Source organism: Etheostoma cragini, chromosome 7, assembly GCF_013103735.1.
Source record: "Etheostoma cragini isolate CJK2018 chromosome 7, CSU_Ecrag_1.0, whole genome shotgun sequence".
In the NCBI taxonomy this organism is placed as follows: Eukaryota; Metazoa; Chordata; class Actinopteri; order Perciformes; family Percidae; genus Etheostoma; species Etheostoma cragini.
Genome location: NC_048413.1, coordinates 5,917,573 through 5,935,936, shown reverse-complemented (window position 1 = coordinate 5,935,936; position 18,364 = coordinate 5,917,573). Strand labels below are relative to the sequence as shown.

General features: G+C 39.4%; 1 protein-coding gene across 2 annotated transcripts; it reads right to left on the bottom strand.

The window, feature by feature from the left end:
• Positions 1 to 2,369: 2,369 nt before the first annotated feature.
• On the bottom strand, positions 2,370 to 8,348 carry mul1b (mitochondrial E3 ubiquitin protein ligase 1b). Of its 2 annotated transcripts, XM_034877268.1 has the most exons (6): positions 8,118 to 8,348; positions 6,322 to 6,467; positions 5,711 to 5,798; positions 5,416 to 5,536; positions 3,655 to 4,395; positions 2,370 to 2,627 (listed from the first exon to the last, which is right to left on the bottom strand). In XM_034877268.1, exons 2-5 carry the CDS (start codon positions 6,439 to 6,441, stop codon positions 3,666 to 3,668), a joined length of 1,059 nt encoding a protein of 352 aa, XP_034733159.1. In that variant the 5' UTR covers positions 6,442 to 6,467; positions 8,118 to 8,348; the 3' UTR covers positions 2,370 to 2,627; positions 3,655 to 3,665. The 2 variants fall into 2 exon arrangements, with proteins under 2 accessions (XP_034733159.1, XP_034733158.1); XM_034877267.1 differs by having other exon boundaries at positions 2,386 to 4,395.
• Positions 8,349 to 18,364: the final 10,016 nt, after the last annotated feature.

Sequence of the window (18,364 nt, the reverse complement as noted above, 5' to 3'; positions counted from 1 at the left end):
CTTGATTTTTTATTTCACAACAATGTATATATTTAAGTAATGACTAAAGGTCCCCTGAATTAGTTTTTAGAGTGCAGGAACTTCCTCGCTGCAGACTGTAGATGTTAAATGCACCTTTTGTGGAGCTGAGCAAGAAACAGTATTGGGTTTGTTTTCTTCCTGCCCCTCTTCATCTGTGTGGAGAGACATCTGTTGTCTCGACACTTAATGACAATTATGTCGAAAGACGTTATCACTAAATGTGTTGTCATACACTTTTGAGTTTCACAAAACAAAACCTTACGGAATACTTGTAGTTAGAAAATTTCACATGCACGAAAAAAAGACAAGATTCTGTAAATTGAATTCAATTTGGACAGAAATTGATACATTCTAAAGAATTATTTTCTATAGCCGCCCAATTAAGGCTACTAATATTTACTTTATTGTTTTTATTCTCTAGGTTAATCTAATCTTGTATATTCCCAACATATGGTTTTTAGCCGCCTTCAACGAACATCATTTCCCATAAAACCCTAGAGACCTTCACAGGCTGAATGTCAGAACTCAAGAGCAGGACAAAGAGGACTGTACACTGCGGAGATTCCAGCTAGAAATATGAAAAGAGTGTGTTGAAATCCCTACCACCTGCTGTAGTTGATGCAAATGTGTCGTAAACTATGGACAGTAAACCACATGCTTAGTTTCTTTGAGAATGAGCAGTGAAAGAAACGCTGAACGAGCGACTGCATTGAGTTACAGAAGCTAGAGGAATAGAGGATGGCCCGGACGCGACGTCAGGGTTTAGGCTTTCTAATTAACAATTGGCGCAGGAAAAGTTGGCGCAAGAAGATGATGTAATTAAAAAAGGAGAATGATGTAGAAATGTGACGGAAATTAGCAAGACTTGAGGAAGGTTACAGCCTCGTCAGTTCGCACAAATTGTCTTCGTCTCTCCAGCTGAAGCTTCCAAGGACATTTAAGTTAATGGACGTCATGATTGATTCGATCATGTTCCACTCAGGTTTTAAATGAGCAACTTGAAAATGCGCATGAACACAGGTCACTGGAGATGCACCATCCCTGTAAAGCCCCCACTGCTGCCTTGCAAAACACACATATAACAAACAACACAGATGTTAAAAATAATGGAGCGAAAATCAAGAAAAGGCGCGGCATGAATATTTGTAAGTAGCTCAGGGTCAGTTATGATGGTGAAGTGGGCATGAAGAGGCTTTTAGTGTCATCAATACAGTACTTCCAACAGGAGGGAGTGCATAATGCTCTTCCTGCTTGATTACACTTTACATCTGACATTTAGCTCAGGTTCCTTCAGGGACCAACCGGTATCAGCTTACTCCTTGAGAAAGGAGATCAGTGGGCAAGCCGCAGAATACTAATAATGCCCCAACATCCCAATGTTAAATAATACATCAGAGATCTCCCTGGCACAATGTGGGAGTATAAAATGGGATTTTGTTTGAATAATACAGAATCATTTTAAAGTATTAAGGGAATTCTTTCGTGCTTAAACTGCCTTAAGTCTGGAGCCATTTTTGCATGTAAGTTGCCTTTGGGTAAAAGGCATTTAAATAATCTTTTGTTCTGCATATTTCAATGTACATGCAGTTTGAGATGGAGCAAAAAATAAATGAAATAAGCTAGTGCTGTCAGTTAAACGTGTTTACGCAAACCCATTTCAAAGACATACATTTTTCTATCCCAAAATAACATGGTTTTTGGCCTAGCAAACGTTTTTTTTCACATGCTGTTGCAACAACTACTAATGCTCAAAAAACTCCCACCAGATCTAGCTAGACCAAAAAAACGACAACAGGCATGCCGCACACACGCCGTTTGGGCTTGCGAGCCGCCCAAAGAGTAGTAACGTTACGTTTTTGAGTGGATGGCGAGCGCCAGACGCGAAAATGGACGCCAGTAAGATTCTGGATGGAAAGTTTCCTTTTAAAAAGTTGCCAAATGTTCAATTGATGAGACCAAAGTGATCTATGCGTTTGGTCGTTGGGAATTTAGCTACCATGGCAGCACGGCCAGTCTGAACACTACATTAGACTTCATGCCAATGTTGATTTCAATAAAAAAAACAAAAAAACATAATGGAAACAAAAGAAATAAATGAACATTTCAAATAGTAGAATAAAAATGTGCGATTGAGATTATTTGCGAGTTAACTATGACATTAATCTGATTATTAATTTAATGATTGGACAGCACTAAAATAAACTCAGGAGATGAAGAGAACCGCTTGCATTGGGGGAACATGTGGAAAATATTTTCGTGTCTACACATACTCTCAGATTCCAGATCCTGAATCACTGATTTTCCTCGCAGGCAGACACCCCCCTCTCCTGGCAGAAATCTCCATCTTCTTTAAACAGCTTTCTTCTGGTGTCTTTATTTTACACAATGATTGAGTATATTCAGTCTACATTGTATTTGTCTTTAATAGGTTTTCAGTTGCAAATAGACAATGTTTTTGTTTTGCCAATGTCCCAGGAAATATTCCAACAATCAGCGGCTGTGATGGTTCAGAGATCGCCTCTGTTCCGTACACTTTAACACGTACTGCCACTTGCTCCGTGTACTCTGTGGTGAATGTCTGTAGAGCCTAAGGAACTGCTGCACGTCTTTATAAGAGCACTATTAAGAAAAGATCAGGACAAGGTCAGCCTGCTCACTTTCTCCCCAACAACTCGACAGAAGCTTGTACTGTAGTATTATCGGTCCAACGTGATCGACACAGACATTTTTATTTTGTGTAAACCACAACCTTTTCATCTAGCCCGTCTGTACTGCACAAAACATAACCTTTAATGAACCACAAGGCCTTACCAAAGCTAAATCCCAAGTAAAGACATTTAAAAAAAAAATTGGGAAAAAACAAAGAGTCTGCAGACACAAATCAAATATAAAGAATGACAATAAGCACCAAAAGGCTCTCAGGCAAAGTTTAAGTCAAATCCAACTTAAAAATGAGGAGATTCCCAAATCACGCTGCTTAAGTCTTTGTCAGAAATTATACGAAGAGTGCACAAAACACATTTGACAGTTAATGTCATAATCTTCTTCCTGTTTTTGTTTATTGTATTATATCCCTTACACAGTAACTGAAATGCAAATTTTCTGAAATTTACTTTCCTAAACTTACATTCATCCAGTTTTATGAATTTAAGGGGCAACAAGATAAGAGCTGTAACCTTTTGGCTGCACATTAAGCAGTTTTCTTTTTAAATAAAACATTTATATTGTGACATTTAGAACATTTGACTTCCCTTCCAAGTGAAGGAGTTGACTGTCTGCGTGTGCCTCGGTCTAAGTGCTGCTTTTAGGAATCAGCTGTATAAAATGTACAATTTGTGAATGTTCTATCGATCAACCTCTGTCACCTTAAAAAAGTAAGCCTATGCTAAGAATCACACTTCCTCTCTCAAGGTTCATCTCTGTTTTTCTTTTACAGGTCTCAAAGTTTATTTGAAAATTCAATTTGAAATGTGACTTAGCACAGCTACCTATCTAACTACCTACTGTACCTACCTACCTACCTAAATATCTATCTATATGCAAAAAAGTGCAACAAAATGCCAATATAAGGCAGCTTTGGTATGACATACTGTATCTCCAGTGTTATGATGACTGAGTGGACCTCCTACCCACATTTCTGTACATTAGCTGTTGTAAAGAGGTACCACCCTGTCTATTGTCGCCCTGCAGATGGGGCATTTCTTTGGCTGTGGCAGGACATCGTAGCACTGGGCACAGGCACACACATGGCCGCAGTCGAGAAACACGCAGGACCGTTCCCGGCTCAGGCAGACGGTGCAGCTGCTGGGCGACACGCTGCTTTCTTCTACATTGAGCTCACGCATGCGTTTCCTCTGCTGCTCCTTGAACTCCTTGAGCATGTTTCTCTCCTTCTTGCTCTTTCTGTGGTGCTCATGTCGCTTCCACAGGATGAAGAGGAGCGTGGAGCACGCAGCGATGCCGAAGACGACGGTCAAAATCTTCCACAGTCGGACGCTGTTCCCCTGCTTCCTGAGCAGTGACTCGTAGTCCAGCCGAGTGAGAAAGAATTGGAAGCCCTGTTTGGGAGGCTGGAGCTTGATCAGGTTGTTATCCAGGACCAGTTCGCCCACGCCTGTGACGCTGTCTTCCAGCCGTAGCATCTCCTCCGTCTCGTGGATGCCCTTGGGGCGTTCCCCACTAATGAAGTGGCCGATAACGTTGGACAGGGACTGGACCGTGGGGTGGAAGTTCTCGTATGTGGTCTCCAGGTTCAACTCGGCAGCGTCTAGCGGACGTATAACCCGTACTGTGGTGGCGATATCGTCGTTGTGAGACCCAAGGGCAAAGGGAACTGTGTTGGTGCGCTGGTGGATGATTTTCTCTGTGTTGTTCCTGTTCACAAACATCACTTATTAATGTTCTGTTCGGTTGTTGTAGGGCTGCAACTAATGATTATTTTGTAAATTGTTATTAATTTATCTGCAGATTATTTTCTCGATTAATAGAGCAGTTGCTTGGTCTAAAAAAAGTCCAAGATAACATCTTCAATTTTCTTGTTTAGTCAGACCAACAGTCCAAAAGACATTCAGTTTGTTATGACAAAAAATAGAAATCCTCATATTGGAGGAACAATGCAGCCTTTCTGCTTATTTGGAAATCACTCAAAGGATTAAAAAAAATACTAAAATAGTTGCAATGTGAAATTCTTTCAGATACAGTTTTGTTAGATTATGTCTGTCACTTTAATCATATATAGTTGTTGTTTTTTATTAATAAAAAAGAAGGTATTTAGGCAAATATCAGACCGAGGCAACATTGCGCTGAATGCTGTTTAATGTGCTGCAGCTGAGCAGTTAATTAGCTGTCTAGCCTGCAGACTGACGTTAGCAGTGCACTTATCCACTGTGAATGTTCAAGGTGCAGAACAAGACTGCGTCCCTGTTTGTGAGTGCGATAAGAAGGGGACTCTAGCAGGAAAGCTAATGTGGGCTGCTGTTCAGCAGGCTGCTGTCCGGCTCAGTGGGACAGTGTGCTCTGCCTATTAAAGAACACCGATGTTACGGCTTTATGCAACATTTGATTGACTGCATGAAAACAAGAGCAACCATCTCCGTAGACCGAGAACCAACAATATTCCGACGAATCAATGACAACAATAAAAGGAATCCATCATGAAACCATAAAATATAAAGTTCTTCCTTTTGGTTTCGGATGGGGTATTTTACTCAGAGGAGAACACATTCTGTGATTTGCAGAGCAGATATTTATGCTGTATAGACAGTGGCTCAACAATGCTATTTATTTTCAGTTGGACTTAAATACAAAAGCACAGAACTGCCATTTAAGCTTCATCTTTCCTTCTGACTGTCTGAGAATACTCTTAACAAGATCTCAGCCCCGTCAGTGACTCACCAGAGATGAGTGGTGCGATTCCACACCATCTTTTCCTCCTTCAAGGTCAGTCTTTCAATCACGCCTTTGCAGTTATCAACAAACTGGCTGCTCAGAGTTTCCTTCACAGATCTCACTACACCTGCAGTGGGCATAAACAGGACACTGTGTAAAACTATTGTTGTTATTATGCATTGTACATTTGAAGTCTACATAAACAAATTAATTAGTAAATGTAAGTGTTTTTTTTGACAAAGTAAAACTGCACTGCTCAACACTGAAGCTTTATGTAGGCTTTCAAGGTGACCCAACACACCTTCTATGACAGCATATGGGACACATCGGCCTGGAGTTTCAGACAGGATGTTTATTAAATCCTGATCAATGGACACTTTCTTTGCTTCCTGTGGAAAGAAACACGATTAACAAATGGAATATAACAGGCAATGAATGAAGAGGGATAGTTTGGATTTTGGGTGTTACTGTAGTTTCAATTGGTTAACGTGGGTTATTGTGTGACTTTGGTGGTTTAAGAAGGGTTTGTAACCAACAAACTAACGGCGGAAGCAGTAGACCAGCAACTCCCATTTTCTGCAAGGTAAAATGACTGTTTACATCAATGGAGTCTGGTGGCTTTGACGAGAGTGGAGACAAAGGCTTGAGTTGCCACGTAAACTTAAACAAGGCAATGTGACGGCAAGGTAAAGCTGTGAAAATCTTCCTAATACAGTGTATACTCAAATTGAAGTATACTTCTCCAAACTGGGGCCGTGCCAACCGCCATCTACTGTGGGTAAAACACGGATTATGGATAGATACCTAAAACGTGCCTTACAAACTTACAGACTTTGTAACATCCAAGCCATCCCTTTAACACGCTGCTGACATTCACATGACATAGACAGAGTGTAATTAAATGTAGCTGACCTTTAATCTGGCAACTGTTGTAGCTCGGCTCTTGTAAATGGAATAGAAGACTGCAGTCAGGGCTGAGCTGGTGGCTAAAACCACGATCTGTGCGGTTGAGGGTTTCCCACTGGAGTCCATCCTCCTGTGATTTGCAGCATTCACTGCTGTTGTAAGAAAGATGATGAGCAGAGATTAAGAAGTTGCCTGTCACTCAAATCTACGTTTCTTGTTGTGCAAAAAAAAAGTGGTATACAGTTTGGAGCTCCGTGTACTTAACTAACTTGAGTATTGTCATTTTCTGCGGCTTTCCTCTTTTATTCTAGAGTTACTTCTAATAATCATATTCATTCATAATATCTTCCCACAGTCTAATGTGTTTTATTTGTTCAAAATGAAGTTTAACAAAGACAATCCGTTCACAATGATATGAAACAGAGAAAAGAAGCAAATCCTCACATATTTGAAGATGAAACCAGATTGTATTTTGGATTACTTTCAGTGTAAAACGACTCAATTATCAAAATAGTTGCATTGTAGAAGGAAACATTTTACTCCACTACGTTCATTTGACAGTTAGTTACTTTGTATATGAAGATCTCACAAATGATCATCTTACTCAATAGGATGCACTGTTGAAGATACAATTACAAAACTCTCAACCAGCTACCAAATAATAATATTCCTATGTTATATTTGATACAGTGCTCACAAAGTGATATTTCTGCATGCCTACTTTTACTTTGGATGCTTAACAACTTTGGCAGTATCGGCTCAGGCAGTTCACAGTTTAATTAACGTTACAAGATATTATTAAAGTTAAACAAACAAAATACCAAAATGAGCAAGACATTAAAAAAATGTGTACACACAGACAAAATAGTAAACACACCCTGACCCTCAATTTGTGACATAATGTTTTATTTGGTATAACTAGTTTTGCTTATGTAAAGGGTCTGAATATTCCTCCATCACTCAACAAAACTGAGAACACAAACTGACTCTGCGCGTCAACGTGATGACCGAGCTCCTTTGATAGACCATGAACGCCCCACTCACAGTTGCTACACGTTACATCAGACATACACATACTGTGAACATATCCCCTTACATCAGAATCAGAATCAGCTTTATTCGCCAGGTATGAGGACATACGAGGAATTTTTCTTTGGAGCATGTTTATTGTATGCACTAAACACACCCAAGGCAAATTGCATTCAAGTAAAACTTATTTGGCAAGAATATAAATCTCATTCTGAAACTCATTGTATGTTAGCCCAAGGGGAACCGAGCTTACTCATTTCCCTCTAGGGTAAATACTAAATTGATAATAGTTGCAAGCGAGGACCGCTGTGCATCCTCTTGCTAGCTTATTTAGCTAATATTAGCCATGACAGCCTTCAATTTTACATTGATTTAAGCCCAGTAAGCGACACTATTTGAGATGCACACCACTCGGCTAAAGTTAACATAAGATAACTTAGCTAATGCTAAGACTCAACAAATCACGAGCTTGTTGATATTACCCTTTGTTTGAAGCTTCTAAAAGCCTTAAATCATAGCGTTTAGCGACGTTAGTTTAAGTACAAACTAGCTAATAGCAGCGCCACACACTTCCTTGATTGAGTTCACTAACGTATGCTAACCTGCTAAACTAGCTACCTAGCTGTTTGCTAGCTAGAGACGCTCCAGCTAAATTAACAAGACTTAACCACCCGTTTAAGAGATATTGTAGCCGTCATGTCGCAAAGCATTTTTTTGAGTTTTTATCAGTGATAGCTTGTATGAACGGCGGCTGTCAAAAGGGTTTCTCTAACCTGTATTCACTTCACACTCGTCCCACTGTCAACAGAGGTTCAACAACAGCTGCGGGTCTTAACACTTCAAAATAAAAGCTTATGAAATGTAATACTCCTCCCTGCCAGCAGATGCCAGTGTAGAGTCACACATAATAAAGATGCACAGGTGTAGATAATAAAAATTTGGGGTATTTTAATAAATCTATCATTATTGTAATTAGTAACACCTGTTTTTTGTGTGTGTGGGTGTGTGTGTGTGTGTGTGTGTGTGTGTGTGTGTGTGTGTGTGTGGGCGTGTGTGTGTGTGGGTGTGGGTGTGTGCGTGTGTTTGTGTGTGTACTCAGTAACACTTAGGCAATGGCCTACTGGACTGCTTAAGTGAAAGTAGAAATAGGCTACCGTAATCTAAAAACAGCAGAGGTGGAAGACGTACACTGTACTTGTAGCTAGACTACTTAAGTAAAAGTAGCAGTACCCCAGTGTAGAAAAGCTCTGTTACAAGTAAAAGTTCTGCATGCAAATTTTTCAGCAGAATGGCCCATTTCAGAATAATGTAAATGATTTTATTGGATGGAGGTTATGATGCATTAATATTTATCCTGTACTAATTTTATATTGCAGCTGGTGAAGGTGGAGAATTCTATTATTTTTAAAATCCCTTGACAAATTTAAGTATAAGTACCTCAAAACTGTACTTAAGCACAGTACTTGAGTAAATATACTTAGTTACTTTCCACCTCCCTGGTCAAAACTCAAAATGAACAATTGTTTTACACTTTTTTGACAGTTTTTATTTCTTATTCATTGCTTTTTTGATGGGTATGAGATACTTTTTTCAATCACTTTTTGACGTTTTTTTCCAACAGTTTCTTCATTTTTGTAACCCTACCATCAGTGTACTATTCACATAACTAACACCAGTATATCACCAGTAGTTTTACACTATTTTATTTTTCAAAGTCCTGGTCAAGAAACCTTATTTATATGAAATTATATAATTCTTTTGTCTTTTGTCAAAGTTGTTTCTTGGGAAAAATAAAGTAGTGAACCGATCCTTCGTTTAACTTGCGAGAAGCGTTATATGGAACCGCCCATGTGATATTTGAATAATTTGGATGAAAGAATCCCAAATTTGTGATGTAGAAACTTTTTAAAGCGGGGCAAATTTGACCCCAGGGCCACAGGAGGGTTACAGTTGACTTACTATGCAGACTGGCTCCTTTCCCAGTGTTTTATTATGATAGAATATGTCATTACATTTCAATACAAAGCAGATTTAACAAAACGCAACAACTGGTACCCTCAAGACATAGACTAATTATGCATTTGACCCAGGCTGGAGTGAAATTGTAGCACTAGATTGTGCAAAACTTCACAGTTGTTATACTGAGCACACATCTTCTTGCAGGTTGGGAATGATGGTCCATGATTGGTCTGCAGACTTTAAAATCTCCACAGGCTTTCTGAATAAAAAAACACCTCTGGGTCTGGTTGAGGATGCAACACTGTCACATTTCTTTTGTGATGTATGCTGATGTTTCCCCTCTGAATATGACTCTTTTAATGCATTGACAAAATATCTTTGAGAACAAATTAATCCAGCTTTAGAGAATTATTGTGCCATATCTTTGGGAAGTTTGTTATTGTGTTAGTTCTAGTTCACAGTTTGATTGCTGTTGGTGCACATGCTTTATTGTTTTCTGTTTTAAAGATATATATAGTAACTGCAAAAACACAATAAAATGAGTGTGTATTATAGATTGGGACACTGTTTCTGGTTTTTGTAGCAGGACAAACACAGGTTTAATTAGTTTCTCCTGTGGAAGCCAGGACGACAGACTGTCTGTGCCCAAAGTCATAGAATAGACTTTTTTCACAGCAGACATGTTGACATGTCATAGTAGGAAAAGCACAGATGTATTTACAACCATTAATGATGGCTGAGTTCCACTTTGCAGAGGCCCTGGTGTTGTGGATGCTGAGCTGAACTGAGCCATCGTTACTACTATGACAAGTCATATGTCGGCTGTGAAAATGTTCCATTGTAAAGTCCAAATTGTTCTTCATCAATTAATGGACACTTCCTATTCATATAGTGAGTAACTGTTCACATTTTCTTACTTTCTTAATTATGTCTGAGGAGATTTCAAACCACTTGACTCTCTGTTACTCAGTTGGGGTTGAGGGTAGGGCTGGGCAAAATATAGATTTCATGTCAACATTGACATATGAGGCTAGATATATTAACTTAGATTTTGGATATTGTTATATTGTTTAATGACACAAGCCTTGTCTTTTCCTGGTTTTAAATCGATTTGATCGATGTATTTGGTCAAATCTATTGTGTGATATTTAAATTTTGTCCATAGCTCTCAGTTGAATGCTTTTCATCTTACATTTTAGTTATCTCTTGCATTGTTTACACATTCTTCACCTGTCACTGCAGACAACATAAAGTCAGCGCGATTGAAATTACTACAGATTCTAACCCATAAAATAAAGTTATGAAGGAGCATCTGCGCCCACATGCCACCTGGAGGGTATGAAAACTTTCTTGCCCTGAGGTGACCCTCCTGAGCTTGTGCTTCATCCCTGCAGGCGGCATACAGATTATGCTTTCTTCACTCGTATCAACGGCAGGCTCCAACTTTAACCATGACTTTGGGTCTGCTTAAAATTCCTCCACCAGTGTACACACATTGCATACAGTTACATTTGGATTAAAAAAGGAGGGGAAAAAGACCAGAAACAGATTGCATGCTGTCAGACAACATAAGGCAGAGTGGGAGTCAGTAGATTTATAACAATGAGAGCAGAAAGCCTTTTGTTTTGATGGATTGCCACCCATCTCTGACAAGAACCATATTTCAACTGGAACAACCATAGCTAAATATGCCTTTTAATATATTGCTTCTTTTCTCATTGCATTATGTGCATGGTGTATTTCTGCAGAGATGTTAAGGTCTCAATAGACTTTTTTACTTTAATTCATGCAGAGCTAAGATTGACTGAACCTGTCCATAATGTCAGGTGAAGAAAACATTAACAAAGACATATAGATCATAACTTTGGAATGTACAGATTTTTGGAGTTTCAGTTCAGTGCAATAATGATAATAAAAAAACTATGCTATTTATTGTTTCATGGTATTTTTCACTAGGGTCATTCAGATGATGGATTGCATTTGCTGCCTGACACACACACAAAGCCACTTCTGATTCTTTATTTGCGCTAGGTTCTCCAGCTGTCAAAAAAGCTCTGTTGCAATCCATTAAAACCAGGTAGTGCAGAGTGCACAGTGTTCTGAACCAATTACCCGAAAGTGAACTGTGGAGCAAACAACCAGCAGCCAGTTTCAGTCAGTGAGCGAACAGAGCTGCTCTGGGATAAAATAATGTCTCTGTATTAGTGCTTTTTGCCGGTGGACCACATATCGGAACAGATTGACACTCATTTCCTAACCAACGCTTGCTGTGCTCTGGTGACATTTTCAACCCATTCGTCAAACATCAAATCATCAAACAATTTGATGTAAAATTACAGGTCTCACAATGTCCACTGTTTTTTTTTTTTAATCAGGATTACTCAAATTCAATAATTATATTTTCAATTTGACACCAGTCAGTGAGTAACATCAGTAGTATAGTCCCCCAGTTTAATACAAGGAAATAAATTCAAGTGATTATGAGAGCAATGACACAATGCCATTCACTGCAGAGAGACAAGAGTATACCTTTTATCCTTTTATGAGTATAGGTTACAAATGAAAAACCTTTTATGTATATATATATATATATATATATATATATATATATATATATATATATATATATATATATATATATATATATATAAATATATATATAAAATAGAGAGAGATGTCTTACTGCAAGTCACAGTAATGGAGTAGAAATATTCTAAAAACTGTATAGTGTTTTTTAAGTGTTTTTTAAGTGGCCCTTTTTTCTTAATGCTATAGCGTGTAGTTTAGTGACCATAGTTCACCCCCCTGTTTAATGTCAACACTGTCTGCGCATCCACATCACGCAAGCATTCGGTAATGCCGCCCCAACCCCTCCTCCACGCGGTTGCTAGTAGCGTTTATCTCGTCAAGTCAAGTACACAGAGGATTCAAAACAACTTAAATGCCTCTTTTGTTGCACCAGTTTAATACAAGGAAATAAATTCAAGTGATTATGAGAGCAATGACACAATGCCATTCACTGCAGAGAGACAAGAGTATACCTTTTATGAGTATAGGTTACAAATGAAAAACCTTTTATGTATATATATATATATATATATATATATATATAAATATATATATAAAATAGAGAGAGATGTCTTACTGCAAGTCACAGTAATGGAGTAGAAATATTCTAAAAACTGTATAGTGTTTTTTAAGTGTTTTTTAAGTGGCCCTTTTTTCTTAATGCTATAGCGTGTAGTTTAGTGACCATAGTTCACCCCCATGTTTAATGTCAACACTGTCTGCGCATCCACATCACGCAAGCATTCGGTAATGCCGCCCCAACCCCTCCTCCACGTGGTTGCTAGTAGCGTTTATCTCGTCAAGTCAAGTACACAGAGGATTCAAAACAACTTAAATGCCTCTTTAGAAGAGGTAATTATCTTGTAATTTCTATGTGCTCTTGGTCTCTAAAGCTGATCGCTGCTGTTGCCTTTTTTCAGCGATGACATCAAACGCATCACTCGAGCTGCTGCGTGCAGAAGTTGCCGGACTACACCATTTTGTAGACATAGCCATGCTGAGAAATACAGAAAGTTTTGTAGAGCTGATAGGCATAATAAGCTTTCTATCAACTCATTTGGCATTGGCTTGAATGTGACGGATGTTCCTTAATACAAAATCGTTGCGCCATTAAGGTCAATGGCCTCTCCAAACTGCCCTTTACAAACTTTGGAAAATAACAGAAGTTGCCCCAGAAAACCCCTCTGGTTAAATTAAGCTGACATAATCATCTTGACGTGTGAAAGATTAGCCTGTGAGAATTTTGTGTTTGGGTACAACAAGGTACAACCTTGTTTTCAACCCCAGAAAAACAACATAAATGCCCTCCGGGCTCCTGTTCAACATTAGTCACCTTGTGTTGTGGACAGAGTCTACCTTGCAGATCCAGTGCACCCTCTGCCCACGTATAAAAAAACAACTCCCACTTCCTTACTTTCTTTGAGTGTGTGTGTGTCACATAATGATTTCCAGTCAAAGGTTCTTACACACATTCAGAAGAAAGAGACAGAAATAGTGTCAGCAGATGGACACAACAGCTTTATGGGAGGAGTAGATGAGGCGAGAAGAACATCATGTGTGTCCTCTTAGTGCTACTAGTGTTGAAAGGATGACAGTTGGAATTTGCTTTGACTGGTTCAGATAATCCTGGCACCTTGCCTACCTGCGAAACATCCTGACACACTCCCCTCCTATAGAGTTTATCCAGTTATGCACTAAGAACCAAAACACACAAACCATTTCATGTAGTAATTCATTGGATTTGGAATTACAAAACTTAAAAAAATAATAATAATGCCGGAGGGGCGACCTCTAGCTCACTCAGTAAGAGCGTGCGCCCCATGTTGGCTGTGTTAAATCAGCTGCCATACTGATCCCAAATACACGAGTTTCACAGTTATTCCGTTGTCTTCTGAATGTGTTCTGCTCAATATTTATTAACATGCATTACTTCTCATTATTGTTGTCACAAGTTTGATTTAAACCCTACCATTGCAGTTGTTTAGATGGTTAGAAATTGGTGAAAATAGTAGTTTGTAGCAAAGAACTGCTACAAACTACTATTGTTTTTTATTTCCACTCTTCATTCTAACCCCAACCTGTCGTCAGACACCGCCTACCAAGAGCCTGGGTCTGACCGAGGTTTCTGCCTAAAAGGAAGTTTTCCCTCGCCACTGTCGCACTGTTGCTTGCTCTGGAGGAAACTACTAGAACTGTTGGGTCCTTGTAAATTCTGGAGTGTGATCTAGACCTCCTCTATCTGTAAAGTGTCTCGAGATAACTCTTGTTATGAATTGATACTATAAATAAAATTGAATTGAAATTGAATAGAGTGGCAATCATGAAAGTTGGGACTTCTCCCGGTGAGCCGGTAGTGTTTTGAGGCTACGACGGCCCGTCTGATAATAGTTGTACGTTGCAAGTTCTTAGCAACACCACCCAGCTGACTGGTGTGTGGGCGCAGCCTGCGGAGAGACCTGTGCAAACTCCTTCAGTGGCCACGTAGACACTGAAGGAGAATGCACTCTCTCCGCAAAAATAGAGATGAGCAGCACGGCTTCCGTGTTCTGTGCAGCTTCAGGTTTATAAAGGTGATACCCAGATGACATTCATGGCAGACTGGTCAGAGACCAATACATTCAGGATTTCATTTTCTTGTTGCTTGTCCTCTAATAAAGGATAGTTTGTGTAACTTCTCATGTAGGCGTAGTGTCTTTTATGAGGTATTATTGGTTTCATAACCTTCTCATTTAGTCTCACATCACTGCACCAATACCTTGGCCTATATACGTATACAGTGTAGTGTACATTCATCACACCCGAAACACCACAATGCTTCTTAATCTTTTTATTTTGGTGATGTCACTTGTCAGCTTGGAGCTTGGAAGGGAAAAAAATACATTGTTTTACAGAAATTCTTACAGTGTGTATTGAAGTCACTTACTTCTTTTTCTAGTTTTTGTCCGTTCCGCATGAACATAAATTGCAGAAAGAAATTTAGAATTAGACATAGCTTATAGAGATTTGTGCATATGGTTGTAAAAGATGATCTGGCGTTGTGAATAAGGGTTTGAAATTAAGCCTGGAGTCCTTGGGGTCTATTTCCCGAGCAACATTAATTCCCTCTGCTTACTTTTAAGGCAAAGTAGGGTAAATAATAAATTTTATTTACATAGTGCTTTACATGGTAGGCTACTCAAGACACTTTACATTAAAACCAGCACATTTAACACATAAAAACAGATACAGCAATAAAATCAACGCATGAAACAAGCTTCTTAAAAGCAATTAACACAGTGTAGCATACAACCTTGTAAAAATGTGGAGTGACTATAGGCTAAGTAGATTATTTTTGAATCCTTACATATTCAGTCGGTCCGCTACAGTCTGTTGGGCTTTTTTCTACAGCTGTTTGACAACAGCTGTATTTCCCTTTTTTGCATATTTTATGTCTTACCTCCTCGTTACTTTCCACTAGAAGCTGGTGCTCATTGGGTTAAACAAATGCCGAACGCGTTTTCTCCATCTCTGCATCACTAAATCTGTGATCCATACCGTGGTCTGTCTGAGAAAGCCGTAAACGTGCACTTACCCCAGCTATCTACACCTGGCTGGACATAGATCTACCTTCTTATCCTGGCTCGGCAAACGTGCAAGCGATTAACGCCGCAATGAGCGCATAGCACTAAGTCAAGCTGCACTTTTTCACTTTTCCCGGAGCTCTCCATTCTACAGTCATGCAACAGGCCCCGGAAGTAGCACTCATCATTTCATTGTACAGTGCCTTGCGAAAGTATTCGGCCCCCTTGAACTTTTCAACCTTTTGACACATTTCAGGCTTCAAACATAAAGATATAACAAAATTATTTTTTGTGAAGAATCACCAACCAATAATTTTGCACGCATCACTTTTCCGTTTTTTATTTGCTAAACAAGTTTAAAATATCCGTTATATGTGAATATGTTATGGTTTTGGGTTTTTGTTGGGGTATCTTTCCTGTTTGGCCTTCCCTGTGTTTTTGTCCCGGTTTTCCCGTTAGTCTGGTGTTGTAGATTCTATCTTGTGTGTCCATGCTTGTGTATGTTCTATTTCCTGTTTTATTTTTTAGTCAGCTTCCTGTCTGGTCTTGTCTTGTCTAGCTTTGCTTTGTTTGTCTGATTGTCCAGCCCCACCCTAATGTGTTCCACCTGACGTCTCACCTGTTCCTCGTTACCTCATTACCTTTTGTATTTAACCCCAGTGTTTCCTTTGTCTCTTGTCAGATAATTCTGGTTCGTTCGCCTGTCTGCACGTCAAGTGTCACAGTATCCCCGTTATTGTTCCTGTTTCCCTGGTTGTGGTGATTGTATGTTTTTTTGTCCTTTTTTTGGATGCTTGCCTTTTAGCCTTGTTTTCTGGACGTTTAGTTCCTTTGAGGCTTTCCCTGTGTTTTGGACATTAAACTCCTGTTTACCCCCATCTGCCTGTCTGCCGTCCTCCTTTCTGCTTTTGGGTCCAATCCTCACTACCCCGTAACAGGCCGAATGCTTTCCAAGGCACTGTATTTAATAAAATGACAATAATGGCTTTCAGTGACGGTTCTAGACCAACCTGGGGCCACATGCAAATTTAGGAATTCCAAATATAAGTGTACTAGTGTTACATACCACCAACTCTCAATAGGTTTTGTAATACAATGAAAAACAATACATATAAAAATAAACACAAGAATACAGATTGAGTGATAATCTACATTTTATCAATCACTGCACATGAATAATACCCCCTCTTTGAGGGTAAAAGTGGGGTTAAAAATGTATGAAAACATTTTTCACAGCAAGGGGGCCCAGAGGGGGTAGAGGCTTAATATAACGGGGCATTGGTCACCCTCGGCCCCCCAAGAACCACCACTATTGGGTTTTATTTTGTATTCTTTCCCTTAAATGCTTTAATCCAGATCCTGGTCATAAACTGAAGCTTTGTATAAATCAAATCAACAGGCACTAATTGGATATTACTTCTAATTCTGCTCTGTTAATTGGTTTATATTTGTCTTCTTTGACCTTACATGCAGGCTAATAAATCCCTTCCTAATAGATTACTTGTATACATCACCTGTGGTGCTACATTAAAGGAGTAAATGAGGGGGAGTTGACCTGCAGCAGGTCTCCTGTGAATGGCCCCCTCTCCTGATTAAAGGCGGGAATGAGCCTCCTGTGTCGAACGTCCTGCACCTCTCCCTGTTCATTAAACCATGATTCACTTGAACTGCATCATGTATTCAGCCCAGCTAATGGGAATCTATAGTGTGGGAATGAGATGAGATTGACTACCATCCCTTGAGGCTCAAACCGCCTCTTTTTGTAAACAAAGGAATTACCTCAGCATTTATCATATTTGTGAGACTTGTGTAATATTTTTTGTTGATTGTGTGTAGACATGTTTTTTTGCAGCAGCCTGATATGTGTAGGAAGAAGCCCTTTCTTTCTGTCATAATTCCTTCTCTCTCTTGCTCTTCACTGCCCTGTCTTGCTGATGCCCTCACATACAGGCAGCCATAAATCAGCCATCTAAGAGCCGGGCTCCTCTCTGCCAGGCCCCTCTAATTGATTACCCCACGCTGGGTAAGTGTAGTGTGATTAAGAGAAAGCCCAAATCAATTAGGCTGCCTTCTAGACAGAAATATGTAGCATGGCCGCCCTGGATCAAAGCATGTTTTCAGGAGCAGCAAAAAGAACAGGATAAAGGGAGAAGGATTTGGGAAGGGGAGGAGGGGTGACACTGATAAAAGTAATTGGATTGCCATGATAACATTCTGCACCCTGGGTTGCTTGTGTGAGTTGATAATGGATGTTCAACCGAAGGAGAGCAAGAGAGGGTGTTAGAGTTAAAGGGAATGAGGATGTCTCATGAGGCAGGGCTGTGCTGGAGATCAGTTTGTAACAATTTTCAAATATGAAGTCCAACGGTAAAACCCAAATTGGGTATAGACTGAAATAGCTCAACAACTGCTGGATAGATTGCAATGAAAGTGTGTCCAACCATTCACAGTCTCCAGAGGATGAAGCATCTTGACTCTGATACCCTGTTTTTTCCTTGAGCATCACCGCAAGTTGACATTTTTTTCCACACAACTATTGGTTGTTTTGTAATTAAATTCAGTGCAGATATGTATTCATGGTGCTCAGAGGATGAATCCCTACGTTTTTGTTCTCCTGACTTCCTCTAACGCCAACAGCAAGTTCTAGTTTTCACTCAATCAGTAAAATTTACTAAATTGATTGCCACAACATTTTGTAGAGACATTTATGGTTCCTAGAAGATGTATTGGGATGACTTGGGTCATCCCATTTGGGTTTTGTAGGACTATTTACTAAGTAAATATCTGTAAAACTAAAGACATATCCTTCAGCCTCAGATGTGCTATGTTTAAGTGCTAATTAGCAGATGTTGGATTTTGAACATGGGTAGCTCACCTGGTGCATGTCGTTCCCCCTCTCACTCCCCTTTCGTGTCCTCAGCTTTCCTATACAA